Genomic DNA, 27332 nt, shown 5'->3' with positions numbered 1-27332 from the left:
TTGCTTTTCGTGTCCCTCTAAAGATTCCCTCCACCCACTCCATCCCAGATTATACATCTTTCTTTAATTTCTCCCCGCAGGGCCTCATTGAGTTGAACTTAGTCTGTCAGAGCCACCATTTGCTGTCTTGACCCCAGTTCCACCAAACTGCTATCGCCCAACTTCTCTTCCTGGCCCCTATATTAGCCAACAACATAAATGTTCCCCACCTCTTACGTGCAGTTTTTCTCTCTTCAAATCAACTCCTCGTCCAAAAACCAACTCTGACCCTTCCCTCATTGCAATTTGTCATGCATCTCAAAGTCCTTATCCACTCCAAAATCTTTAAACATACAAGCATACAATTGCCTTCGAAATACCATATCCATATTGCCCACACCTCCAATTTTGATTCCTTCCTAACAATGCCTTTCTCATCACTATGTGGAAAGGGCAAATGCAGAAATAATATACTACGTGATAGTGAGCCTTCCCTCCTCATATTTCTCAACCTGTCTACAGCCTTTGACATTCTTAATCATACCAGCATCCTCTCTCTTTGTCTGCATTGCTCTTGGTGTCCACTCAGGACCTATTGTTGGCTTGTTCCTATTTCACAACCACATGCTATGCCTCAAAAATATCATTTGCAAACAGAGCATCAGATCTTATGTGCATGTTGCCAATACAGCTTCATCTCAGTCCCATAAACCATAGCTCCTGCATGTTTTCTATGCTATGACACCATGTTCCCAATATCTAGTCCTAATGAGCAGGAATTTCCTCCAACTACTGTCCTGGAATCCCCACATTAAACTGCCAGAGCTAGTACCAAGTCCCACTCCCTGACAGATGTAGAAACAGATGATTTACAACTTTTGTGTCATAATTGACATAAACGAACGTACCAAACAAATATCTGCGCAATCACTGGAAATACTTATTTTCACCTCCATAGCATCAATCACCTTCTCATGTGGTCCTGACACCTTAATCTGTGATTTGGTTAGCCCAGTGCACTCCTACTTTAATGATGTTTCTCTCTCCACAGATGCTGCCTGTCCTGCTCAGTTTCTCCAGCATTCGGTGTTTGTTAAGGATTTAGGGAAACTGGCAATGACCAAAATGTCAAAACTCATGTCCTCTCACGTACAGCTTGAGGTTATTCAAATACCCCATTTTTAATTTACATCCAGTGCCATTCGCCAGTTTTCCTTATACTATCCAGCCTGTAGTGGCTCATGTTTACATAAAGTCTCAATTTTAACGTGCTCATTCTTGTTTCCAGCTGTCTCTATGAACTCACCCATTATCCCCTCTGCGGTCTCCTCCAGTCTGACAACGTTTCAAGCTGACTGCACTCATCCAATTCTGGCCTCCTGAGTACCCTCATTTTTCATCACACCATTGTTAGCACCTGTCCTTGCAATTGCTAATTCCTAAGCCTTGGAAATTCCTCCCTACATCTTTCTTCCCTTGTTAAGACCCAAACTAATATTTTTGTACCTGATTTTGTGCCAAATTTTGTTTGGTACAGCTCCCCGAAAGTGCCCTGGGACATACTCTACAACACATTTAATAATAACAACATGTTTTTGTTGCTTTTCAGGTACCCTCAAAAACACAGGATGTTCAGAAACCTTATAGATACAGGCATTGACCTACAGTGTTTGATAAGATATCTAATAGTAGACCATTAATGATCACACTTAAGACTGCTACATATCATCAAACAGCTGTTACCGATGTACAAAGTTAAAAATCACACGACACCAGGTTATAGTCCAACAGGTTTAATTGGAAGCACACTAGCTTTCAGAGCGACACTCCATCAGGTGGTTGTGCACAACCACCTGATAAAAGAGCGACCCTCTGAAAGTTAGTGTGCTTCCAATTAAACCTGTTGGACTATAACCTGGTGTCGTGTGATTTTTAACTTTGTACACCCCAGTCCCAACACTGGCATCTCCAAATCATGACTGTTGTCGATGTAAAACTTGATGCTGCAATCCTCGATTCCCTGCTTGGCCACAGAATAATATTGGTAACATAATTTTCAAAATAAAAAATAACTTATTTTACAAGAATGTTCAGCTATACGATGGTTTCTGGAAACTGAACAATGACCAAAAAATAAGCTTAATGTAATTTGGCAGGTAATGATGAATCAAAATCTATTACATTGTTTTTGGCTAGCAATACATTTGACATGTGTATGCCTGGAACATCTCAGACAATACAGCATGCTAAATCGATTAATGATTGAATTATGTTTTGCCAGATAAGCCCACTGCAACAGAAATGTTTCAAACAGAGTTTCTAAATCATATTCCAACTTTGATTGACAACTAATTTGTTCTTCTCAAAGGTTAACTTCTTTTGAAGTATGGTTAAATACATGCGTAAATATATGATATGAGCTCAGGAATTGCTGGAAATACACAGTGCTATAAATCTTCAACGCAATATTGAACTGCAACCAAAATTGCAAGTTCGATTTCCAGTCATAGTTGAATCACATTTAACTCGTCTTGTCTGAGTTTTGACATTTTGGTCTTTGCCAGTTTTCCCTAAATACTTAACTAACACCGAATGCTGGAGAAACTCGGCAGACTAGCTGCATCTGTGGAAAGAGAAACAGTGTTAATGTTTTGACTCTGGTATGGTTCTTCAGAACCGAAAGGTCTTGGACAATGTCAAAAGCATTAAAAAAAAGACAGAGGTCCACTGCAAAAGGCAAGGAGGTTGTTAATGGTGGAGAAAGAGTAAAAGGGAAGTTAAATGGGTGAAAGGAAGGGGCTTGGTCCTCTTCTCAACTAAAGGTTATTGCAATAGGAACAGTCTTCACCTCCTCTTCCCCGAATGCATATCCTTCATCAATCCCATTTGGAATCGAGCTGTTAAGTTATTGAAAAATGAATCAAACTCCACATTATGACGACAATATGCTCCACTCACAGGCAAATTTCAGCAGCTTATTCTTGCTTCAGCCACTGCTGCCCTGGCAGGTTAATATATCAAACCAAGTAACTTGCACCAAGAAACTGTCAAAAGTGAGGCAATCCAGAAAGTAAGTCATGCATTCATTAAACAAAACCAGAAGATCATCTTCTGCATCTGCTCTCGATTCTTGCACTTTTGCCAGTAAGAGGCAATTGCGTCAACAATGTTTCCTACATAAAAGGAAGGAGCAAGCCATGTGGCAAGGCATCCAGTTGGAACAGTCATAAGAGCTGAAGTTGTTTTGAACACAGTTAATCTACACATGTAAGACAACATGACACATTAAGCATAAAGCAATTGTTAAGTAAAAGTAAATGCATCGCAGCAAGTCAGGTCAGATACTGACTTCAAAATTTGCTGTGTCAGATCATGTGTCATTAGTTTTGTAGTGTAGTATTTGATTATTTCCTGAATATTCTGAAATCTTTAGAGAACCCTTTCACAACAATGAAAAAGATAATACAGGACCTAGCATTAGGAGGAGTGAAGATCTTAGGAAGAAGGAAATTTACATACCAATAGGGCAAGAGGAATTGAACACATCAGGATCACTGAATAACACAATAGGGTTAGGGTTAGTCCTTGCTGGTTTTTAATAGGTCCATTCAATCAACCTGTTCCGAGATGTTACTAGACACATCTGGGGCAGGCAAGACTTTAACACAAACTTTAGGCCCAGAGGCAGGGACACTACCACAAGAGTCACAAAATTTATTTGTAATCAATCTGTTCAGATAATGTTATGACACATCTCAGGGATAGGGGGAACTTCTAGTCCAGTCGTAGGATTACCTACCACTGTACCCCAAGAGCACTGGCTATTCTTAGGCAACCTGTTTGGACATGTTCTGATTCACCTCTTCATCATAAAGTGTTTCAAAGCAGTCAGAAAATGATTAACTGCCATACTAGCTGTGGACAGCTCAGTAACTCGGAGGTGGATATTTGCAGGTTCAGTTACTACTAAAAGTTAACTTGCAGCTTGAATTCTCTGGTGTCAGCCTGATGTAAGCATTTAGATCAAGAGAGGAACAAATAAGGCATGCTCTTTCCCTCCAAAATCAAATTAGCCAATAGCAACGCAGAGTGAAAGACAATCCCAGCTGCACTTAACAAGGGCAAGCAATGGATGAAAATGATAAACCCCATTAGGATTCTCAAGGAAATATGTCCCTTCTCATCTCTGCATTTTTTTTAGATTAGACTAGACTTACAGTGTGGAAACAGGCCCTTCGGCCCAACAAGTCCACACCGACCCGCCGAAGCGCAACCCACCCATACCCCTACATTACCCCTTACCTAACACTACGGGCAATTTAGCATGGCCAATTCACCTGACCCGCACATCTTTGGACTGTGGGAGGAAACCGGAGCACCCGGAGGAAACCCACGCAGACACGGGGAGAACGTGCAAACTCCACACAGTCAGTCGCCTGAGTCGGGAATTGAACCCGGGTCTACAGGCGCTGTGAGGCAGCAGTGCTAACCACTGTGCCACCGTGCCGCCCACCATTGTGTTACTTTAGACCTGATTTTATCTTTCCCTGTTTCTCTTCTAACCACAATACACTTCACTAGTTTTTTTCTGCTTGCACTCACAAATCTGGCCTCTCACTTTTTGTCACATTTGCTGTTTTTACTCAGCATTCACCCCATGCTAAACCACCTGATAATTTCAAGACCACTTCAACAGGACACACACCGTCTACTACTGCTATCCTTCTGATAGAAACTGGCACACAACTCAAAAAAAAAACAGAAGCTTCCTCTACACTACGAAGGTTTGGGTCAGACTGTAAGTAAACTGAAGCAGCCTCCTCAGGTGAGTCAAAAGACAGCCATTTTGGGGATAGTCCTCGTCGTCAAACATCTTCTGCCTGACCGGCTGTGCTTTTCCAGTGCCACACTTTTCAACTCTGATCTCCAGCATCTGCAGTGCTCACTTTCTCCACATCCTCAAGCAGATAGCCAACCAGATAGCTCAGCCTCTACACAAAGTTGGGTGGTGGGAATAACACCATGGCAGCTCCAACAAAAACAGGCACAGAGCTCAATAATGTAAAATGATGCATATCAGTTGTTCATTAACACAATGGAAACTTTGACATTTCAAGGGAATAGTAGATGCAATCAATGAAGGACCTGAGTTTGAGGGATAATACCTGCCTCAGAATTGAGTCCTCCTGCTTCTGATGTTCCATGGAGAAAAGGATTAAAGTAACTGCTTCACTGAACACAACATATTGCAGACTGTGTTATAGTGCAGACTGAGCAATATTATTGATATAGCCTCTGACACACTAGAAGTAGTAGAGGAATAGTAGTTGAAGACTGTAATTGCCTTGGCTACAATGAGCAACAATTGGCTGCAATCAAGGAGTGACACACCTCTGGTCATTCCTGGAGAAGTGCAGCCTCCTTAGGAAACTGCAGGTATTTTATCCTGACCCGAAGTTCCCTTTTGCTCCTCCCACAGCTCCAAATCTACTTCTTACTTTCTTCTGTTGTTTTCCTCCTTCTCCCACATCATCTAAATATACAGGAATACCAGCAAAAGCATCAAAGTGTCTTTTCAGCAGCTCTTTTTAGAAACTACACAACAGCAAGAATGAAATCTATGCAATATATTACACGGGTCCTCCATCGAGTCATAGAGATGTACAGCATGGAAACGGAACCTTGCATCCAACTTGTCCATGCCAACCAGATATCCTAAATTAATCCAGTTCCACTTGCCAGCACTTGGCCCATGTCCCTCTAAACCCTTCTTATTCATACACCCATTAATTTGCCTTTTAAATTTTGCAATTGTACCAGCCTCCACTACTTCCTCTCACTGCACATTCCATGTACTCACCAGCTTCTGTGTGAAAAAGGTCCTTAGGTGCTTTTTAAAATCTTTCTCCTCTCACTTTAAATCTACGCCCTCCGGTTTTGGACTCAACTACCCTGGGCAGAATACCTTGACTATTCACCCTATCTATACCCCTCATGATTTTATACATTTCTATAAGGTTACCCTTCAGCCTCCATCACTCTGGGGAAAATAGCCCCAGCCTATTAAGCCTCTCCCTATCACTTAAACCCTCCAATACTAGCAACATTCTTGTAAATCTTTTCTGCACCCTCTCATGTTTCACAACATCCTTTCAGTAGCTGGAAGACTAATTTGAATGCAGTATGCCAGAAATGATCTGACCAATGTCCTGTACAGTTGCAACATGACCTCCCAACTCCTATCCTCAAATGTCTGACCAAAAAAGGTAAGCATACCAAACACTTTCTTCACTATCCTGTGTAGCTGGGACTCCACTTGCATGGAAAACCGAATGAAACATGATGCAATGCACAATGACTGTCCTCAAATCAGACTACTAGACTTTGCATCAATTTACTCAGGGCTCACAATCGATGCTAAAATGTACGAATGCAGATCTAATAATTCTATCTTTGTAAAATTGAAGTTAAGCTACACATTGTTAATAATCATGGAGAATCAGGCAGTCCAGAGCTAGAGGGCATAGGTTTAGAGTGAGAGGGGAAAGATGTAAAAAGAGACCCAAGGGGCAACTTTTTCACAGAGAGGGTGGTACGGGCATGGAATGAGCTGCCAGAGGAAGTGGTGGAGGCTGGTACAATTGCAACATTTAAGAGGCATTTTGATGGGTATATGAATAGGAAGGGTTTGGAGGGAATATGGGCCAGGTGCTGGCAGGTGGGACTAGATTTGGTTGGGATATCTAGTTGGCATGGATGGGTGGGATCAAAGGGTCTGTTTCCATGCTGTACATCTCTGTGATTCTATGACTCTAAATCCATCACGGGGAGTCAATTTTAGAATTTGTTGTTGTGGTTCTGTTCGCCGAGCTGGAAGTTTTTGCTGCAAACGTTTCGTTCCCTGGCTAGGGAACATCATCAGTGCTATTGGAGCCTCCTGTGAAGCGCTGCTTTGATGTTTCTTCCGGTATTTATAGTGGTTTGTTCTTGCCGCTTCCGGGTGTCAGTTTCGGCTGTAGTAGTTTGTATGTGGGGTCCAGGTCGATGTGTCTGTTGATGGATGTTCTTGCCGCTTCCGGGTGTCAGTTTCAGCTGCGGTGGTTTGTATATGGGGTCCAGGTCCATGTGTCTGTTAATGAAGTTTGTGGATGAATGCCATGCCTCTAGGAATTCCCTGGCTGTTCTCTGTCTGGCTTGTCCTATGATGGTAGTGTTTTCCCAGTCAAATTCATGTTCCTGGTTGTCTGAGTGTATGGCTACTAGGGATAGCTGGTCGTGTCGTTTTGTGGCTAGCTGATGTTCATGGATGCGGATTGTTAGCTGTCTTCCTGTTTGTCCTATATAGTGTTTTGTGCAGTCCTTGCATGGTATTTTGTAAACTACGTTAGTTTGGCTCGTGCTGGCTATTGGGTCCTTTGTTCTAGTGAGTTGTTGTCTGAGTGTGGAAGTTGGCTTGTGTGCTGTTATGAATCCTAAGGGTCGCAGTAGTCTGGCTGTCAGTTCTGAGACGCTCCTGCACGGAACGAGGACATGCCACAACCAAAAGAACTAGCCACACTACCACACGTCAGGAGCGTCTCAGAACTGACAGCCAGACTACTGCGACCCTTAGGACTCATAACAGCACACAAGCCAACTTCCACACTCAGACAACAACTCACTAGAACAAAGGACCCAATAGCCAGCACGAGCCAAACTAACGTAGTTTACAAAATACCATGCAAGGACTGCACAAAACACTATATAGGACAAACAGGAAGACAGCTAACAATCCGCATCCATGAACATCAGCTAGCCACAAAACGACACGACCAGCTATCCCTAGTAGCCATACACTCAGACAACCAGGAACATGAATTTGACTGGGAAAACACTACCATCATAGGACAAGCCAGACAGAGAACAGCCAGGGAATTCCTAGAGGCATGGCATTCATCCACAAACTTCATTAACAGACACATGGACCTGGACCCCATATACAAACCACTGCAGCTGAAACTGACACCCGGAAGCGGCAAGAACATCCATCAACAGACACATCGACCTGGACCCCACATACAAACTACTACAGCCGAAACTGACACCTGGAAGCGGCAAGAACAAACCACTATAAATACCGAAAGAAACATCAAAGCAGCGCTTCACAGGAGGCTCCAATAGCACTGATGATGTTCCCTAGCCAGGGAACGAAACGTTTGCAGCAAAAACTTCCAGCTCGGCAAACAGAACCACAACAACGGACACCCGAGCTACAAATCTTCAACCAGACTTTAGAATTTGTGATTATTGATAGAATTCTGTTATCCAAATCTACCACTTATCTACACGGAGGTATTTCCTATGGAAAATTAGAGTGCACACTATTTATAATAAAGAACTAAACTAAAATAAACAGACAGAACGAGAGAAGAAACACGAATAAGGAAATTCAGAAGTGAAAACAAAGAAGGATGATACAATAATGAAGGGAATGGAAGGAGAAAAGGAAAAAAAAAAGGTAAGGAAGGGAATTACAAAAACAAAATGGAGATGGGACAGATCAATTAGTAACATCATACCACAAAGTAATAGAAAGAAAATTTGTGTCTATGAATTGCACATGGTGACTGCTACTGGTTGTGCAACATTCATTAAAGGAAGAATAATTTTTTTTAGATTAGATTAGACTTACAGTGTGGAAACAGGCCCTTCGGCCCAACAAGTCCACACCGACCCGCCGAAGCGCAACCCACCCATACCCCTACATTTACCCCTTACCTAACACTACGGGCAATTTAGCTTGGCCAATTCACCTGACCCGCACATCTTTGGACTGTGGGAGGAAACCGGAGCACCCGGAGGAAACCCATGCAGACACGGGGAGAACGTGCAAACTCCACACAGTCAGTCGCCTGAGTCGGGAATTGAACCCGGGTCTACAGGCGCTGTGAGGCAGCAGTGCTAACCACTGTGCCACCGTGCCGCCCTCAATAATGGAAGAAGAAAGAAGATAATTTGTCAATTATTTATGATGCACTTTTATACCTCACTTTGTGAGCAAGTACATTTTAGTGGTGCATCCATAATTAAAACATTCTAGTATTTCAAGTTGAACAAAGTCTGCATTATTGCTTTAGAAGTTCACTGGTCAACTGATCTGTTGATCAGTAAATAAGATTTTGAATTGACCAAGCGTCGGATTAGAATTGTTGGGCTGTGGCTAAGTGTAAATTTTCATGAATTTCATGGAGTGTTTCTCTCGGAGTCAAAAAGTGTGGTGCTGAAAAAGCACAGTCGGTTCGGCGGCATCTGTGGAGTAGGAGAGTCGATGTTTCAGGCATAATTTCTTCATCTGATGAAGATCTTAAGCTCGAAACGTTGACTCACCTGCTCCATGGATGCTGCCTGACCAGCTGTGCTTTTCCAGAATCCTCACTTTCTCCTAATTTCTCTCGGTGAGGCCTAGCGTGTTTTCTCACATTACTTTGACAGATTCACCTCATCGCTTGTATACTATGCCCGTATGGCACCTTGCTTGTTATATTCTCCTAACCATCACAGGCAGAAGCACTGGCCAGTGCCAGGATATCCCAGGATTGCTGGTATGGCACCAGCTTTAAAGACCAGCCATGCACCCGGTCAAGCATTAACATTCAGGAGCTGCCCCACATGGTTCCTGTTCAGACATGTTGGATGGAAGGTAATTGGTACCCTGCTTTGCCAACGGGCATATGAAAGTCCTGCAGGATGGAGGGCCATGTGTGGTTTTTGACCATGAGGTGAGTGCTGAAATGTTAGTGCGTGTTGGAGGACCAGAGAATCAAGTGTCAAGCTGGACTCACCCAAACACGGTGCTGATTGTCATATCATGATTTGTCACCGTCCAGTTTCACGCAGTTGGGTGGGACAATGAGAAACTATATGTCAATGAGATGAGATGACAACAGTGAGAATGTTAATACATGCTAATGCATGCAAGTAGGCCACTTGCAGCTCACTATGAGAATCTTCCATCACTTCACTGGAAAAGTGGACATTTTGCTCTCGGGAAACTTCTTATTGCCAACCTCATGTGCTTCTTTCAACTGTCTTGACAACTTGTTCAGTATCTGGGAAGATTCTGCCCATTGTTACTGTTTTTTGGACTAGTCCTAAATTCCAAATGATTTTGTATTAGTCGACACTCCAATTGGAATCAGAGTGTTGAACATCTATCAGTCAGCTCCTAGCATTTATGTTATCACGTTTGATTTTCAGAGATTGGTGGCAGGTCTATATGTTCAACTTCTGGGTGTACAGGTCTGCTGCCAGTCTACAGAAATCAAAAATTAGCATAAGAGCTGGCAAATGGCATCCAGATGTGGAAAGTCCGATATTCACATTAAGAGCAATAAAAAAATTTTTAAAACCTGAAGTTGGACAAGAGTATTTGTGATATAATCCTTTCAAAGTGTATTTATCCTCTATGTAATGTTAAAAGTATTTCACATGAGAGAAATATTATGATTTATGGCACTGCATTTCTCCTCAACTATACCTTTCTCCGAAATTAAGACCAGGTGATTCTTACAAACTAGAAAGAACTTTACTGGCGCGTCAGTCTGGCTGAATGTACAATGATGCTCACTCAATATTGATTTTTGCCAACTTGTGCTCCTTCTCTAGAATAACATCTGGACTTGCTTAATTAGAATCGGTGCCCAATGTACTCACAAGAAACATTAACAGATCAGAAAATCAATTCCAGGCTACAAATGGAACACAACTTCCACACTAATTTCTTGAATTTATACAACACCACTAATGTAGTGGGACATCTTAAAGTGCTTTACAGAAGCATTAACCAAATGCTGACACTAAATCACATGAGGAGATATCAAGGCAGGTAACCAATTGCTCAGTCACAGAGATTTCAAGAAGGGTCTCAAAGGTAGATCCAGAGGTTGAGGGAGGGAATTTCAAACTTAGAGCTTAATCAGCTGTAGTGGTGGCCTTAGAATTGGGGATGTACCAGAGGCTAGAATTGAATGAACTCAAATCTCCAGGAATCAGCAGCGAGTAAAGATAGGAAAGGCAACGTGGAAAGATTTGATGATGAGTAGGAGGATTTTAAAACTGTAGCATTGCAAAATTTACATCTGCTGAATTGCTACAGCAATTTTTGTTGAGGTAAAGCTCAAATAAGTTTCCTTTCAGGCAATATAGATGCTGTTTTTATCTAATTTTACATCATCTTAAACAACACTTGAAGGCCAAATACATTGAACAGCAAGGACATGAAGAAAGTCTCACAAGAAACTAAGCAAAAAGCAAACTGCATTCATAAATTAAACATAGACTGAAGTAAAGTATTAAAAGTAAGGCAAAGTAGGAACATTTTTTGATTTTGTAAAATAATTGATGGTTACATTCCACATTTCAAAGAAGAAATGTAGGTGTCCTATGCTTTTTTTTCCTCATTCAATTTTAAACCTTCAAGTTTAGCCAGACAACTACTTTGTCTCTAATATATATTATGTCCTTTTGGGAAGAAAATAGGCCATCCTTTCTAGACTAGTCTAAATGGTGCTGTGTATTTTATATGCTTTGAAACAATGCAGAGATGAGACACCAGCTTTACAAGACTTCTATTCAATGCTTTAAAATATCTATTCCAAACTTACAGTTCTTGGCTTCCAGCTTTTTCTAGCATCCAGCTAAAGTTTGTTTACTTTTCGTAGAGCCCACACCAGGCCAAACTAATCATACCCAGTTAGCACAGATAATTAACAGACACGCATAATCAAACTGTCTGAAAACTAGAAATGTAACTGCAGAATCTCAGCCTCTGGTTGAATCTTAAATGTCCTCTGTAATAGCCTAGGGAAGCCAAGTGTATCACATCGCCATTGAAAAGATCAAAAAGAATGAAACCACAAGAACAGCGTACCATTGAACCATGCACCGCAAATGATAAAAGCACAAGCTCTCCTGATGCACCCTGCAAACATTCTCCTTACTTGAGATTTCTGTCAAAATTTAGACAGCTGTCTATCATACAAGTTGAGCAAGAACTTGACACAGTCATACTTATGGAGTGATGACACCATTAATGTACAGCCAGAGTGATTCCTGAGAGTCCCAAAGGTTTCACCTGAGATTCCAGTATCTTTTATGATATCAGATCAAACATAGGCATGGAAACATTCTGTTAAGTTTGAACTAGTCTGGCAGGGTGATGAAACCCTAAACAGTAGTGTGACAAGACAGAATGTAGAGGCTGGTACAGAAGTTAAAGAAAGCAACCTAAATAGACAGGGCAGGCAAGAGCATAGCAGTGAATGAGGGAAGCCTGATGGAATTAAATTATATTTATTGCAATGCAGGAGCACAGACAAGTAAGACAGATGAGCTCAGGGACATGGGACTGGGATATTACAGCTATTATAGAAACATGACTGAGGGAAGGACAGGACTGGCAGCTAAATGTTCCAGGGTATGGATGTTATTAAGGATAGAAGGGAGGCAAGAGAGGATGGGGAGTGACATTTTTCATCATGGCAGTACTTGGAGACGACATTCCTGTGAAACTACACAGGTGGAACTGAGAAACAAGGAGGAGATGATCAATTGGATAGGATTGTACTATAGCGCGCACCCCCCCCCCCCCCCAAGTAGTCAGCAGGAAATGGAGGAGCAAATATGAAGAGAGAACGCAGATAGCTGTAAGAACAATAGGGTTGTAATAGTAGGGATTTTAACTTTCCAAACATAGACTGGGATGGCAATAGCATTGAGGGCTTGGATGGAGAGGAATTTGTTAAGTGTGTTAAGAAAACTTTGTCATTCAAGATGGCCCTAGTAGAGAAGGGGCAAAACTTGATCTCCTCTTGGGAAATAAAGGCAGGGCAAGTGACTGAGGAGCTAGTGAGGCAGCACTTTGGGACCTGTGACTATAACACTATTAGTTTTAAAATAGTTTTGGAAAAGAATAGACCTGGTCCACATGTTGAAGTTCTAAATTGGAGCAAGGCCAATTTTGATGGTATTGGATAGGAACTTTCAAAAGTTGATGGGGGAGGCTGTTGGCAGGGAAAAGGGATGTCTGACAAGTAGATGGCTTTCAAAAGCGAAATAAGGAGAGTTAGGAAACAGCATGTTCCTGTTAATGTGAAGGATAGTAGGAGTAGGGAACACTGGATAACAGGAGATATTGAGGCTCTGGTCAAGAGAAAAGAGTTAGATGTCAGGAATTAAGTCTGTGACAGTAAAGGTATTATGACGTATTCCCAAGTCAGGATTGAGTGTGGCCTGGAGGGCAACTTGCAGGTGATGGAGTTCCCATGCATCTGGTACCCTTTTCCTTGATAGCAATAGACAGCACATGTTTGGAAGGTGCTGTGAAGAAGGTGTGATGAGTTGTTGCACTGCATGGTATGTATTGCTGCCACAGTCTGGCTAAGAGTTTGCCATGGACCAGTAACATTACTGGATTGACCTTGTAATTACTGTTATTACAACAAATGAGAAACTAGGAACATAAGGCAAGAAACCCATCTCCTACATCCTCTATGTTTGTTCACCATCTGCAAAGCACAAGTGATCAAATATTTACCCTTGCCTGGATGAGATCCAACAGTATGCAGAAAGCTTGATATACGACAAACCATGACAAAGCAGCCTGCTTGATCGACCCTGAACCCACATCCACCTGCTTAAACGTTCACTTTCTCCACCACTGACACACAAGGGTAGCTATAAATCCCATCTACAAGACACACATCTTCCAAACTTGCAGCCTCTTCCATCCAGAAGGACAAGGACAGCAGAAGCACAGGAACACCACCATCTGCAATTCCCCTCCATGTCATACACTATCCTGTCTTCGGTAACTTAATCACTATTCCTTCATCTTCACTGGCTCAATATCCTGCAAATCCCTTCTAAAAACACTGTGGATTTACCTGCACCACATTTTTGAGAAGTTAAGACTCAGGCACAGAACATTTAGAGTTACAGGTAAGAACAGAATACTTGTTTCCTAAAGGAAATGAGTTAATGAGATAGATTTTTAGAAGACTTCATGATAGGCTTAATGGTTACCATGACTAAAGAGATGTGGGAATAGTGTTGGGAAATGGCATTGAGGTATGAGGTCAGTTTTGATCTAGTGGAGTAAATTAAAAATGATTTCTCCCATTCCGACTTCCTATGTTAGGTTAGGAGCAGGTAGTTCCAAGTTTCTGAACCAACAATGGTCATAGTTCCATGTTAAAATGTTATGTGGCTTGGAGGGAACTGAAGGTAATGCTGTTCCCATCCTGCTAGGTGGTAGAGGTCATATGTAAGATGTACAGTGTCACATTCCTAACTTGTGCCATGTAGATGGTGGACAGGCTGTGAAGACTGGGGAGTTCAATTACATGTCAGGGCATCCCCAGCCATCTACCTTCCCAGGGAGTTTTACATAAGCTTCCTAATACATTCCAAATAAATTGCAAAATGGGTTGAATTGGAGCAGGTCTTCCAATAACCATATATGTTACCACTATGACTAGGAAGAGTGACTCTCTCTTACTTCAAGCACTTGAAGTCAGCTAGCTAGCCAGCCAAACAAAAAGACAAAAAAAGCAATAAAAGGGATTGCTGTCACCCCAAAAGTTGAAATTCAGTAATAGCTGAAAAGAATCAGAGTAACAGAATCTCAATCAACTGGCAAAACTAAGAATCTTGAGACTGACTTTTCAACTACAGCATTAATGATACTGGTAACCTCCACTGCAAAAACCACAATCTTCCAGTGTCTGGTCTTCACAAACAATTCAGAGATTGATCTCTACTTTGTTTAAAAAAAAACTCTTACTATTTTAGACTCACCTCTTATTGCCAATCTTTGAAGAAGGATTGGAAACCCATTTAGTATTTTTTTTAAAAAAATCAATGTTTGTTAACTCTAAAAAGCCTGCTTAAATTAGTTCCTTTTGAAACAAGTTCATTTGAGTGCAGACAAAAGCTATCCAAAAGGGAAGGAATATGTTTGTAATTTAAACTTTTTCTGACCAACCTAAAGGCTTGGTGAATATAGAAGGGGAACCAGTTCATCCCTCCTCATTTCAGAGCTTATTGATTTGGGGTATTCCATCTGAAACCATTTAGGGTAATGTGCACAGTCTGGGCACAGCACAGACACAATAGAGAAAACCACTAGCAAGTGGTGGCACGGTGGCAAGTAGCACCGCTGCCTCACAGTGCCAGGACTTGGGTTCAATTCCAGCCTTAGCCAACTGTCTGTGTGGAGTTTGCATGTTGTCTCAGTGTCTGCGTGGGTTTCCTCCAGGTGCACCGGTTTCCTCTACAATTCAAACATGTGCAGGTTAGGTAAATTGGCCATAAAAAATTGCCCATAGTGTTCAGGGATGTGTAGATTAGGTGCACTAATCAGGGTAAATGTAGAGTAATAGGGTAGGGCAATGGGCCTGCTGGGTTACTCTTCAGAGGTTTTGAGAGGACTTGATGGGCTGAAAGGCCTGTTTCCGCACTGTAGGGTTTCTATGGTTCAAGTATGACCTTTGGTTAAATGTACAAGATAAGTGACAAAGGTTAAGACCCATAGACTGGAAATGAGGTCAAGATGTGGAAGGCTAGAAAAAAAAAGTCCAAGATCTGAAGTGAGCATAGTCCTACCGTAAAGGTCACAGACTGGTGAAAGAAACCCCAATTTCATAGCATGTAAAGACTGTATATTTTTATTTCTGTGGTTTCAAAAATTGTGGATTGAAATAGGAAAGAACAATTTTAAATCTCAGTGTTTGAAAGAGTGGGTGTTTAAACAAGCAGCAATAGAAGATTGAGTTGCAGACTATATTGATTTGAGGAATGTACAGATGCAATCTGACTTGCAATCTAAGAAGTTTATTGATCTATGGACTAGTTATCATTATTGATGACAGAGCTCTTCTGCCTGCCAATATTGGTGTGATTAGTTCCCAGCTAATTGAATAGTTTGGAGCAAGTTCAGTTCTGCCCCAGCTCAGGGGCAGTCCTCCTGTTTTCCACATTCAAAGCTAACTTTAAACCGGAACATAAAGGTTATCTTTCCTGCAAAAGTTGATACAAGTACAACTTCTAACCTCTAAGCCAAGACATTTTAAAAAGCTACCTTGTGCTTCTTACTAACCAGTGGAAGCATCTGGAGAAAAATGACTGAAGCAATGTACTGGCCAGGAGAAGACTCATTAAGATCATCTCACCATCTGTGCCTGGGAACAAAAACTAATGAATACTCTTTTCTGTTTTTCAACCTTTGCCCATAATCTATTTTATCCTGTATGCATGTGAGGTAATGTGTATATAAGGAGACTAGAGAGATTAGTTTATTGGGCGATTGGAGTTTTAATTAGTAGTGTTTAATGTTAACAAGTTATATTTGTTTAATTGTAGCTATAGACTAATTACAGAATAGCGATTTACATTCAGTACAGAAACCTGATCTGTTTTTTGTTAATCAACCTGATCTGAAAGTCAGATAAATTGGGATCTTTGTGTATTTTGTAAGATCCTTTGTAACAGTTCCAGGAATTGTGGGGCTCAATTTCCAGTGTGCTACCCAGTGAGACATAACTTTCAGATGAAGTTGGGAGAATGAGTAGAGGTCAAACATTGACAAGAATAAGGATCATAAAACAAGTCAGGGATATAACAGGAAGCATAAATCCTTATGATCAACAACTTATAATGGCTACCAACAAATTAGAAGATAAAGGTGAGAGAAGATACTAAACAAAATGTATTTGATATTTACATGATGTAGCAAATCGTGGATAGCCGGTCTTACAAGTTGAGGGTTAATGCCCTACAGTAGGAAAAGTGAGCATGAATATTTCTTTTATCTCTTTAGCCATATATTTCTGAGAATCTAAATCTATTGACATAAAGGTTGCATTTTTACAAGGGGATAAAGTCAAATGGAAGTCTTTTTAAAACCATCAAAAGAAGCTGATGAATTAGAAGGGAAACTGTATAAATTAAATAAGCGTGTTTATAGTTGCATGATGCATCAACAGTGTCATATTTCTCAGTTAAGTCCATCTCATTGAAAGTGGGGTATATTCAGCTAAAAATAGATCCAGCAAGATTTTATTGGTATGACAAGGATAAACAATGCTAGTTTTTTTAATGGGTATGTTGTACACGATAAACAACGTAAAATAGGAGTTTAACATCGATAGTGAAACTTCAGGGATCATTAAATACACAAGAATAGAAATGAAGCAGAATAATTTGGTAGTGATCTTCAATCCTGTCTTATTTAGAACAAATCAATTGTATCCAGTGGATAGGGCCTGGTTCTCATATATAGAGGATCACCCATCCAAGATTGAAATAAATGAGTCTAATGGTCAGTTATACTTGCTGCACTCACAGACTAGACTGGATGATGCTAGTTTTGACCTACTGAAATGGAGTACCACGTTACGACATGCTGCAGTTGATGAGGCTCCAAAAACAAGAAAAACATCTTAAAAATTAAATTCAGAGAAATTGCACAAAAGTTTCCAGCCTTAGCTAATCCAAAAGATTTGAAGATAATTTTTAGCAATCCTCAATTGATGTTCTAAAATGGCAGAGCTCGTTATATACTTGTTAGGAAAGAACAAGAAATGTTATCTATTATAGGAAGCGAAGAAAATAAAATGGATAGTTAAAAGCACACTAACTTCTGAAACACGGGCATGAGTAGAATATGCTCTAACGGGGTGGCACAGTGGCTCAGTTGTTAGCACTGCTGCCTCATAGCGCCAGAAATGTGCGTTCGATTCCAGCCCTTGGGCAATTGTCTGTGTGGAGTTTGCGCATTCTCGCAGTTGCATTGGTTTCCTCCAGGTGCTCCGGTTTCCTCCTACTATACAAAGATGAGCAGGTTAGGTGAATTGGCCATGCTAAATTGCCCATAGTGTCCTGGGATGTGTAAGATTAGGTGCATTAGTCAGGGGTAACTGTAGAGAAATAGGGTAGGAGTCTGGGTGGGTTACTTTTCAGAGGGTCGGTGTGGACATGTTGAGCCAAATGGTCTCTTTCTACACTGTAGGGATTCTGTGGAAGCAATAGATATGAAGGTACCCATATCTAGTTTTATGAAGGAAATATGAGGGGCAATCTGAGAAAAACATTATCTCAAAATGTTAGGTGGGTAACCATTTCCTCTGGGACAATAGTTATGAGAATTGACTGTGCTAATGTGAAGTTAATGTTGTAAAGTCAGGAGACTGCTAAAATAAAATGGGTTGAATCAAGGCACTGACTGTCAGAGTATTTTACTAAGAGAATTGTTCGCCATTAAAAATTAGTAGATGTCCTCAAAAAGGGACATCTTGTGTTATGACAAGAACATGGAATGTGGAAATGACGACATGAGGAATATGGATAACATTTTTGTTTACTGGCTTTGCAATAGTGTTTACATGTGAATATTTTTATTAAATAATGTGAAATGTAGGATCTGTTAATGGTTGGTGGTTTACAATGTACAAAAGAGGAAAAATATACTGATTTTAGTTTTGAAAAGTTTAGCAATTTTTCAATTTAAAGGAAAGATGGAAATCTGTTTAATCACATTAAGTTTGCTAATGCTTTTGTTTAAGATTTAAAAGAAACAGATGGTGGCTATTAGTTGGGGGCATTTATTTATAGGAAGCATCAGGTCAGGAATGAGACACTTGGTAAGACTGAGGAAGTCAATAAACTTTATCCACAAAGGAATTACACATATGCGTCTTGATTTCATTTTCTCCAATTGGTGTGGAATTGATTAACAAGCCAGAGAATTAATTTGGCTACAATTCTGACTTTTCATGCCTTCAAATATTATTTCATGTTTATTACTTCAATGGATAAGTCCTGATATGTTCTAATGTATTCACTCAGTACCTGGAAGTAAATACCATAAGCTCACTCAGACATTTCATGGATATCAATACCAAATTTCTTGACAACATTTGAGATGGAGCTGAGAATATTATACTTAAACTTGCTAATTCACTCATCTAAATGAGATTGTCCCCTGTTGCTAAAGATGCTATTCAATTTTCTGTATAAAAGCAGTGAGCACTTTATAATCTCACTATTACTTTGACTGCAGAAAAACTGAGCCATTACCTAATTATTGGAAACAAGTTATTAAACCAGTTGTTTGACTTCAATGTCACCGAGAGATCAGTTTGTTAGAGAATATATGGCATTATGTTTGTTTTTAATAATTTTTTCCAGCATTTTTAGAATAAGGTGAGTTTTCAAAGGTAAACTAATTCTGCCATTCATGGACAGTCACTAGTCAGAAATCCAATTTTTGTACAAAGCTAATTGTAATAAGTCAATTATCACTCATAGCATGCTTCCAAATTCAGTGCAGACTAATATAAGCCAGACACCCAAAAATAATCTTCCACCATGCTTTTACTAAATTATTAAGGTGACAGAAAAATGGTTGCAAGACACAAATGGATGTGGGGGCAGACTTCAAAATGCACATAAAAAGTAGTTAACTGATATCTTGACAGTATTGTAGTTTAATGTGGTGACAAGATTATGTTCAGGGACAGTTGCATTGATTCTAATTGACAGTGTCAGGACATAAATCCCCCACACATACTTCTAATGCATGGATGGAAGACTCAATCAGTTCGTAGTTCTCAAGCATGTCAGTACGCTTCCTAATAACTGACTGAAATTAACTATTTCTGGTCATTCAGATTGTAAAACGTTAGACTCTTCTTTCCATCTAGTATGAAAACCTGGAAGAGATGGATGGGAAATTCAAGCGATCTTACAGGTGTCACAATTTATTCTGTTTTGGTACTTTATTTCACTCAAAGCACTATTACTTCAAAACACATCAAACAAATTTAACAAGCAGAATTCCACACTCTCATCAGGAGAGAATTAGTTGCTTCATACACTGAGCAAATGTTTATAATTTTTTGAAACGGATGTATTGTTATTTCTTCATAAGCCCTTAAATACTGACTAAAGTACTTAGAAAAATGAATTTTGATGAAGCAACTGTACAACCACAAGTCTTTCGTAAAGAGTTCCAATAATATTTTATATTTCAAAAGTATAGTGGAAATAGTTTGTAATCATAAATTAACACAGCTTTGTATAATGTACAATGCCAAAACTACAAATGCACATCTGTAGCAAAAAGACAAGATTAACTCATACTTTCTTTCGTGACTATTTGCCATTTCATAACATATTACTTTTTATAATTAATGCTTTTGTAGTTGAGATAGTATCGATACTATGCAATGCAGCATAGAAAACGACCCCTCATCCCACTAATGCTGTGTTGATTTTCTATTCCTTATTGAGACCCGCTACTGATGTGCATATGTGGTTTCTATCCCTCTCTTCACCCCCTGTTCATGTACCTATTGATATATAGTTTTAAACAGTGCTAACATGCCTATCTCCACTGGCAGTGCACCCATCATTCTCTGGGAGAAAGATTTTCCCCACACTTCTCCCTGAAACTTTTCCCCTCTCACCTTTAACCTGTGTCCTCTTGTCATTGACCTTTCCACCCTGGGGAAAAAAGACCTGTGACTATCCAACCTATCCATGCCTCTCATAATTTTGTAGATGTCTACCAGATCATCCTTCAGCCTTCATTTTACCAGTGAAAAAAAATCCAAGTTTGTCCAACCTCTCCTCATAAATAAAATCCTCCAGACCAGGCACCTGCTCTAAAGCATCCATTTCCTCTGGTAGTGTGGCAACCAGAACTGCACGCAATATTCCAAACGTGGCCGAACCCTAACTTTTTGTACAGCTGTAACATAACTTGCCAACCTTTCTACTCAATACCCTGGTTGATGAACGCAAGTGTGATGCATGTCTTCTTGGCCATCTTATCCACCTGTGTCATCACTTTCAGGGATCTGTGGACCTGTACGCTCAGATTTCTCTGTATGTCAATGCTCCTAAAGGTTCTGCTATTTATTGTATAATTTGCGTCTGAATTTCATCTTCCAAAATGCATCACCTCACATTTGTCCAGATTAAACCCCATCTGCCATTTCTCTGCCGGAGTCTGCAATCTAGATATCTTCCATTATATCTTTTTATAATCCTTCTCATGATCTGCAACTCCACCAATTTTGGTGTCATCCAGAAACTTACTAATCAGACCACCTACCTTTTCCTCCAGATCAATTTTATATGTACATACATTACAAACAAGTTAGCACTGATCCCTGTGGAGCACATTAGTTACTGATCTCCATTCTGAAAACTATCCTTCCAATGCTACTCCGTTTTCTATGACCAAGCCAGTTTTGTATCCAATTAGCCAGCTCACTCCAGATCCCTGGAGACTCTGCCTTTTGTACCAGCCTAACTTTTCAAATGCCTTATTAAAGTCCTTGTAAAACAAACTTCAACTGCCCTTCACTCAATCATTCTTGTCACCTCATCAAAAAACTCAAACAAGTTGTTGAGACATGACCTTCCCTGCACAAACCCATGCTGCCTATCACTAAACAAGTCTGTTTGCTTCCAAATGTGAATAAATCCTATCTCTCAGTATCTTCTCCAACAGCTTCCCCACCTCGGACGTCAGGATTGCTGGTCTGTAATTACTTGCATTTTATATGTTTCCCTTCTTAGAGTCAGAGAGTCATGGAGATGTACAGCATGGAAACAGACCCTTCGGTCCAACCCATCCATGTTGACCAGATATCCCAACCCAATCTAGTCCTACCTGCCAGCACCCAGCCCATATCCCTCCAAACCCTTCCTATTCATATACCCATCCAAATGCCTTTTAAATGTTGCAATTGTACCAGCTTCCACCACATCCTCTGGCAGCTCGTTCCATACACGTACCAACCTCTGTGTGAAAAAGTTGCCCCTTAGATCTCTTTTATATCTTTCCCCTCTCACCCTAAATCTATGCCATCTAGTTCTGGACTTCCCAACCCCAGGGAAAAGACTTTGTCTATTTATCCTATCCATGCCCCTCATAATTTTGTAGCCCTCTATAAGGTCACCCCTCAGCCTCCAACGCTCCAGGGAAAACAGCCCTAGCCAGTTCAGCCTCTCCCTGTAGCTCTGATCCTCCATACCTGGCACCATCCTTGTAAACCTTTTCTGAACCCTTTCAGGTTTCACAACACCTTTCCGATAGGAAGGAGACCAGAATTGCACGCAATATTCCAACAGTGGCCTAACCAATGTCCTGTACAGCCGCAACATGACCTCCCAACTCCTGTACTCAATACTCTGACCAATAAAGGAAAGCATACCAAATGCCTTTTTCACTCTCCTATCTACCTGTGACTCCACTTTCAAGGAGCTATGAACCTGCATTCCAACGTCTCTTTGTTCAGCAACACTCCCTCGGACCTTACCATTAAGTGTATAAGTCCTGCTAAGATTTGCTTTCCCAAAATGCAGCACCTCGCATTTATCAGAATTAAACTCCATCTGCTACTTCTCGGCCCATTGGCCCATCTGATCCAGATCCTGTTGTAATCAGAGGTAACCTCTCTTCACTGTCCACTACACCTCCAATTTTGGCGTTATCTGCAAACTTACTAAGTGTACCTCTTATGCTCGCATCCAAATCATTTATGTAAGTGACAAAAAGTAGAGGACCCAGCACCGATCCTTGTTGCACTCCACTGGTCACAGGCCTCCAGTCTGAAAAACAACCCTCCACCACCACCTTCTGTCTTCTAACTTTGAGCCAGTTCTGTTTCCAAATGGCTAGTAAACCCTGTATTCCATGAGATCTAACCTTGCTAATCAATCTCCCATGGGGAACCTTGTTGAACGCCTTACTGAAGTCCACATAGATCACATCTACCGCTCTGCCCTCATCAATCCTCTTTGTTAATTCTTCAAAAAAACTCAATCAAGTTTGTGAGACATGATTTCCCACACACAAAGCCATGTTGACTATCCCTAATCAGTCCTTGCCTTTTCAAATACATGTACATCCTGTCCCTCAGGATTCCCTCCAACAACTTGCCCACCACTGAGGTCAGGCTCACTGGTCTATAGTTCCCTGTCTTGCCTTTACCACCCTTCTTAAAACCGTGGCACCACGTTACCCAACCTCCAATCTTCCGGCACCTCACCTGTGACTATCAATGATACAAATATCTTAAAGAAAGGAACATTTGTCATCTTCCAGTCCTCTGGGACCTCACTTGAGGCCAAACAGAATGCAAAGGTATCTGGTAAGGCCTCAGCAAATTCCGTCCTTGCCTTTCATAGTATCCTGGGATAGATCCCATCTGGCCCTGGAAACTTGTCTACCTTAATATATTTCAAATTACCTAACACTTCCTCCTTCATTATGTTGACCTTCTTGAGAAGATGTGTGTGTATATACACAAAATATATCAAAATACTTTGGGATTTTCTTTAACCCTGTTGGCCAAGGAAATATCATAGTTCCTTTTATCCCCTCCTAACTCCCTGTTTGAGCTCCTTCCTACTTTCTCTTTATTCCTCAAGGACATAATCTGTTTTTAGTTGCCAAGAATTTAGATATGCTTCCTTTTTTGACTAAGCTGATAACTTTCCCCTCATCCAAGATTCCTGAATCCTGACATTTCCTGTCCTCCATTTTCACAGGAACATGTCCTACACTGTAATCAACTGGCCTTTAAAAGACTCCCACATGTAGATGTAGATTTACCCTCAAACAGCCACTGCCATTCCACATTCTCCAATTCTTGCCTCATTCGACTTTAGTTGGCCTTTCCTCAGTTTAACACCTTCATTTGAGATCTACTCTTGTCCATATCCATAAGTATCCAAAAACATATGGAATTATGGTCACTATTCCTGAAAGGCTACCCCACGGAAACTTTGATCACCTGGCCAGACTCCTTTCCCAATACCACGTCCAATGTAGACCACTGCCCTGTTGGTCACATACTATTTCTAAAAACTCTTCTGTTCACACTTAACAAATTGTACCCCATCCAAAACCTGGCACTAAATGAGTCCCAGTCAATATGGGGAAGTTAAAATTATCCATCACAACAACCTTTTCATTTTTGCATCTTTCTCGAATCGGACTACACATCTCATACCCTATCTCCCACTGACAGCTGGGAGGTCTGTAGTACAATTCCAGCATTGTGATTACAACCTTCCAATTCCTGAGCTCTACTCATATTACTATGGCACTGTAAAGTAATTAATCTTAAAATATTCAGCTTGAGTATTTGTCCAAAATATGTACTGTGAAATCAGATATTCATTTTTACAAGATAAAAAAGAGAATATCACAGCAGTTTATTAAATAACTATTTTTATACCAGTAATAAGTCATTTAAGTTGAATTACTGAGGGGGAAGAGTTCAACTTCAGTAGGCTTACAAAACGACTTTCATTTCCAGCTATTTTTCCTGTTTATTGACTTCAATGGAAAAGACAGTAAGGTAAACTGAACTGGTATGTGTGAAGGGTGGCCACTCCACAAATGAGCATTTGGCTCCTCCTTTCCACTGCTGAAGTTGGATTTTACTCCATTTATTACTTCACAAATGTGGAAGGAGTCTCCCTAACACATTTTTAAAAATGGATTAGTCCTTGTCAGTAATGAGAGAGATTCTGCTTCTACTTAAGAGATTCTTACCTGCAAATTTTCTGTTTCTGTCTTGTGATCTCGCTTCAAGTGCAAAATGGCAGCATGGTATTCTGTTAAAATGAGTATAGCATTAGTCTAACTGATGTTGTTTAATGGTGTGAAAAATACAACATTGCATTAAATTATATCAGTAATTGTAAAAACAAACATTCTTTAATAAAAAGGTCTTCTCTTTAAAAGAGACACAATGTGAAGCTTGTGAAATAGATATTGTCCTAATAAAGCAAGAGACATTAACTATTGATCCAAATAACTGGTTCAGTAATTTAAAACAAAAGTACCTCTCACTTATAGTTGTTTCCAAATAAAGAATAATATTTGGGAAGGACAATTTTTCTGAAGGGAATACTTTGTGCAATATAGAATCCAGCACATCTAAATCCAGAGTAAATCATGCTAAAAACATGTTCTCTTGTGTGCTATAATGCATTTCATATGGGGACACCCACATTATACGCTGAAGTAATTTTCTTCTATGACTTCAGATCATTCAAGTATGTCTAAGCACAAGAATAATTTACTTATCAGGAAACAGACAATTTAAGAATTTGCTGAATGAGGGGAGAAAGCCATACTTCCCTTATAAGTGGATGGTATACATTATTTTCATTGTTTGCACTTGCTCACTTTATGTGACATCGTATGCAAAGAACTTTGCTAATCGTTAGTCCTTTCCAATTGGCACCATGTCCTCTGGCCTAGGAGCCAGTCGTCAATTTTCTGAAGTATCTTTATTTGCTACTATTGGATCTTAATGAAATATAGTTTTCCTAGACCAAGATTTTGTTCATAGACATAATAAAAATTGAATGCTACTGCCCTCTCCTGGTGTAATGCAGATTATATTTCCTACACAGCAATAAACTTGAATCTTCACGTACCCATTTCTTCAGTTATAGTAGTTATTGTGTGTATCTAGTCACTATCACTAGAAATATCATTTTAGTTTTCAAATGCAGGAATTATTTTGTTACACACAAAAGCACAAAAATCATTCACACTAAATGCAACATTGCATTACTGCTCATTTCACTTCTATCCCTTGTGAATTGTGGGCTTTCACATTGACGTTCTCTCTGGAGTGAAAGGGAGAATAAACTTTAATTTTCAGTTGTTCGTCAGACGTGGCCATTGCTGACTAGGCCAGTATTTATTGCCCATCCCTAATTTTCTGTAAGGTGGTGGTGATGGTGAGCCTCATCCTTTGGGGGTGTAGGTACACTCTCCGTGCTGTTGGGAAGGATTTCCAGAGTTTTGATCCAGTGAGATTGAAGGAACAGTAATTCAATTCCGAATCAATGTCTGTGGCTTGGAGGAGAATTTGTAGGTGGTAGTGTATTCAGGCATCTGCTGCCCTTGTCCTGTTAGGCGGTAGAGGTCATGGACTTGAAGATGGCATTCAGGGACCCTGGTTGCCACTGTGCATCAGTGGAGAAAGGAGTGAACACTTAAGGTGGTGGATGGGATGCCAATAAAATGGTACTTTGTTCTAGATGGTGTTGAGCCTTTTTACTATCTTGGGAATCCAAACTAGTGCAATGTATTTCACCAAATTCCTGATTTGCACTTTATAGACAATATACAGGCTTTGGGAAAGTTAACAACTAGAATTAAAGAAAGCTAATTAAATTTGCAAATGACAATACAGATCGAAACTCATTTCATTTGTCTTTCCTTTGGAGGGGCGGACATAAACCTCCTAGTCTCTGACCTGCCATTGTTTGATAGCTCTTCTGATTCAGTTCCTGGCCAATGGTAACCTTCAGGATATTAACAGTAGAAAATTTAGTGATTGAATGACATTACTATGTCAAGGAGAGATGGTTGGATTCTCTTATATCAGCATCTGTAACGCCTTTTGCTCTGTGCTATAAAGGATCACTTCTCAGATTTATTCAACTTAAGCAGATCTCCTACTCGATACAAGTTTTTTTTGCATAACATGAACATATAGTTTCAAAGATCAAAAAGCAAAAGTTTTGTATTTGAATATTGCTGGAAAGTGAGATGCCAGTGAAACTTTTCATTTTACACTCATCAGGACTAAGGACCAGAGGATAAAAGTGTGTTGATTGTTGGTAAATTGCCCCTAATGGGTCAGAGCAAGGGCATTCATGAAGACAGTCAATGATTTAAACAGAAATAATGTGCAGGGTTAGGGGGAAAAATGGCACTTTGTAATGATGCTCATTTAAAGAGCCAGCACAGAAGTGATGGACCACATATCCAGCTCCTTAATAATTTCATGATTCTGTGGATAGACGGTTGCAAACTTCAAGGTTTTGTATCCATTCAGAAACTGCAGATAAAAGCATTGCAGAATTTAACCTGGATGTGCAGATGATAAGGTCATCTGATCAAGGCTGTAAGGTTCATTATTTTGAACATGTGCATGCCAAGTCTAACTTTGCAGCTCAGGTAGGAAGAACAGTGGCTTTCCTGACCGATAAAGATAAAAAGCAAGAGGTTCTGGGCCAGAAATTTCCCAAACGAGCAAGTCTTCCATTTAATATTTGTGTTGTCTTCTAATGGGAGAAAAGCAAGAGAAGCACACCTCTAGATTCCACAAGCTGAGCTTCAACATCCCCAGCCACAGACTTGCCCTCAAGTCCTTCTTCGTGAGAACACCCAAAGTCAGAAGTCTAATCTGGCAGCCATTCCCAAAACCTAGCTGGTGTCAACAGCTAGACCCAAGGCCAATACCATCACTTTCAAGACCGGCAGAATT

At 40.3% G+C, this 27332-nt stretch overlaps 1 protein-coding gene across 3 annotated transcripts in view; it reads right to left on the bottom strand.

Moving 5' to 3' along the window:
• The window catches only part of fmn1 (formin 1), a 376573-nt gene that overhangs the window by 273520 nt on the left and 75721 nt on the right, over positions 1–27332 (bottom strand). For all 3 annotated transcript variants that reach the window (XM_060828913.1, XM_060828914.1, XM_060828915.1), the window contains one exon: positions 24593–24654. In XM_060828913.1, coding sequence (XP_060684896.1) covers positions 24593–24654 — 62 coding nt within the window. The remainder of the gene's footprint in view (positions 1–24592; positions 24655–27332) is intronic.

Source organism: Hemiscyllium ocellatum, chromosome 8 (assembly GCF_020745735.1).
Source record: "Hemiscyllium ocellatum isolate sHemOce1 chromosome 8, sHemOce1.pat.X.cur, whole genome shotgun sequence".
NCBI classification, from domain to species: domain Eukaryota; kingdom Metazoa; phylum Chordata; class Chondrichthyes; order Orectolobiformes; family Hemiscylliidae; genus Hemiscyllium; species Hemiscyllium ocellatum.
This window is presented reverse-complemented; position numbering and strand designations above follow the sequence as displayed.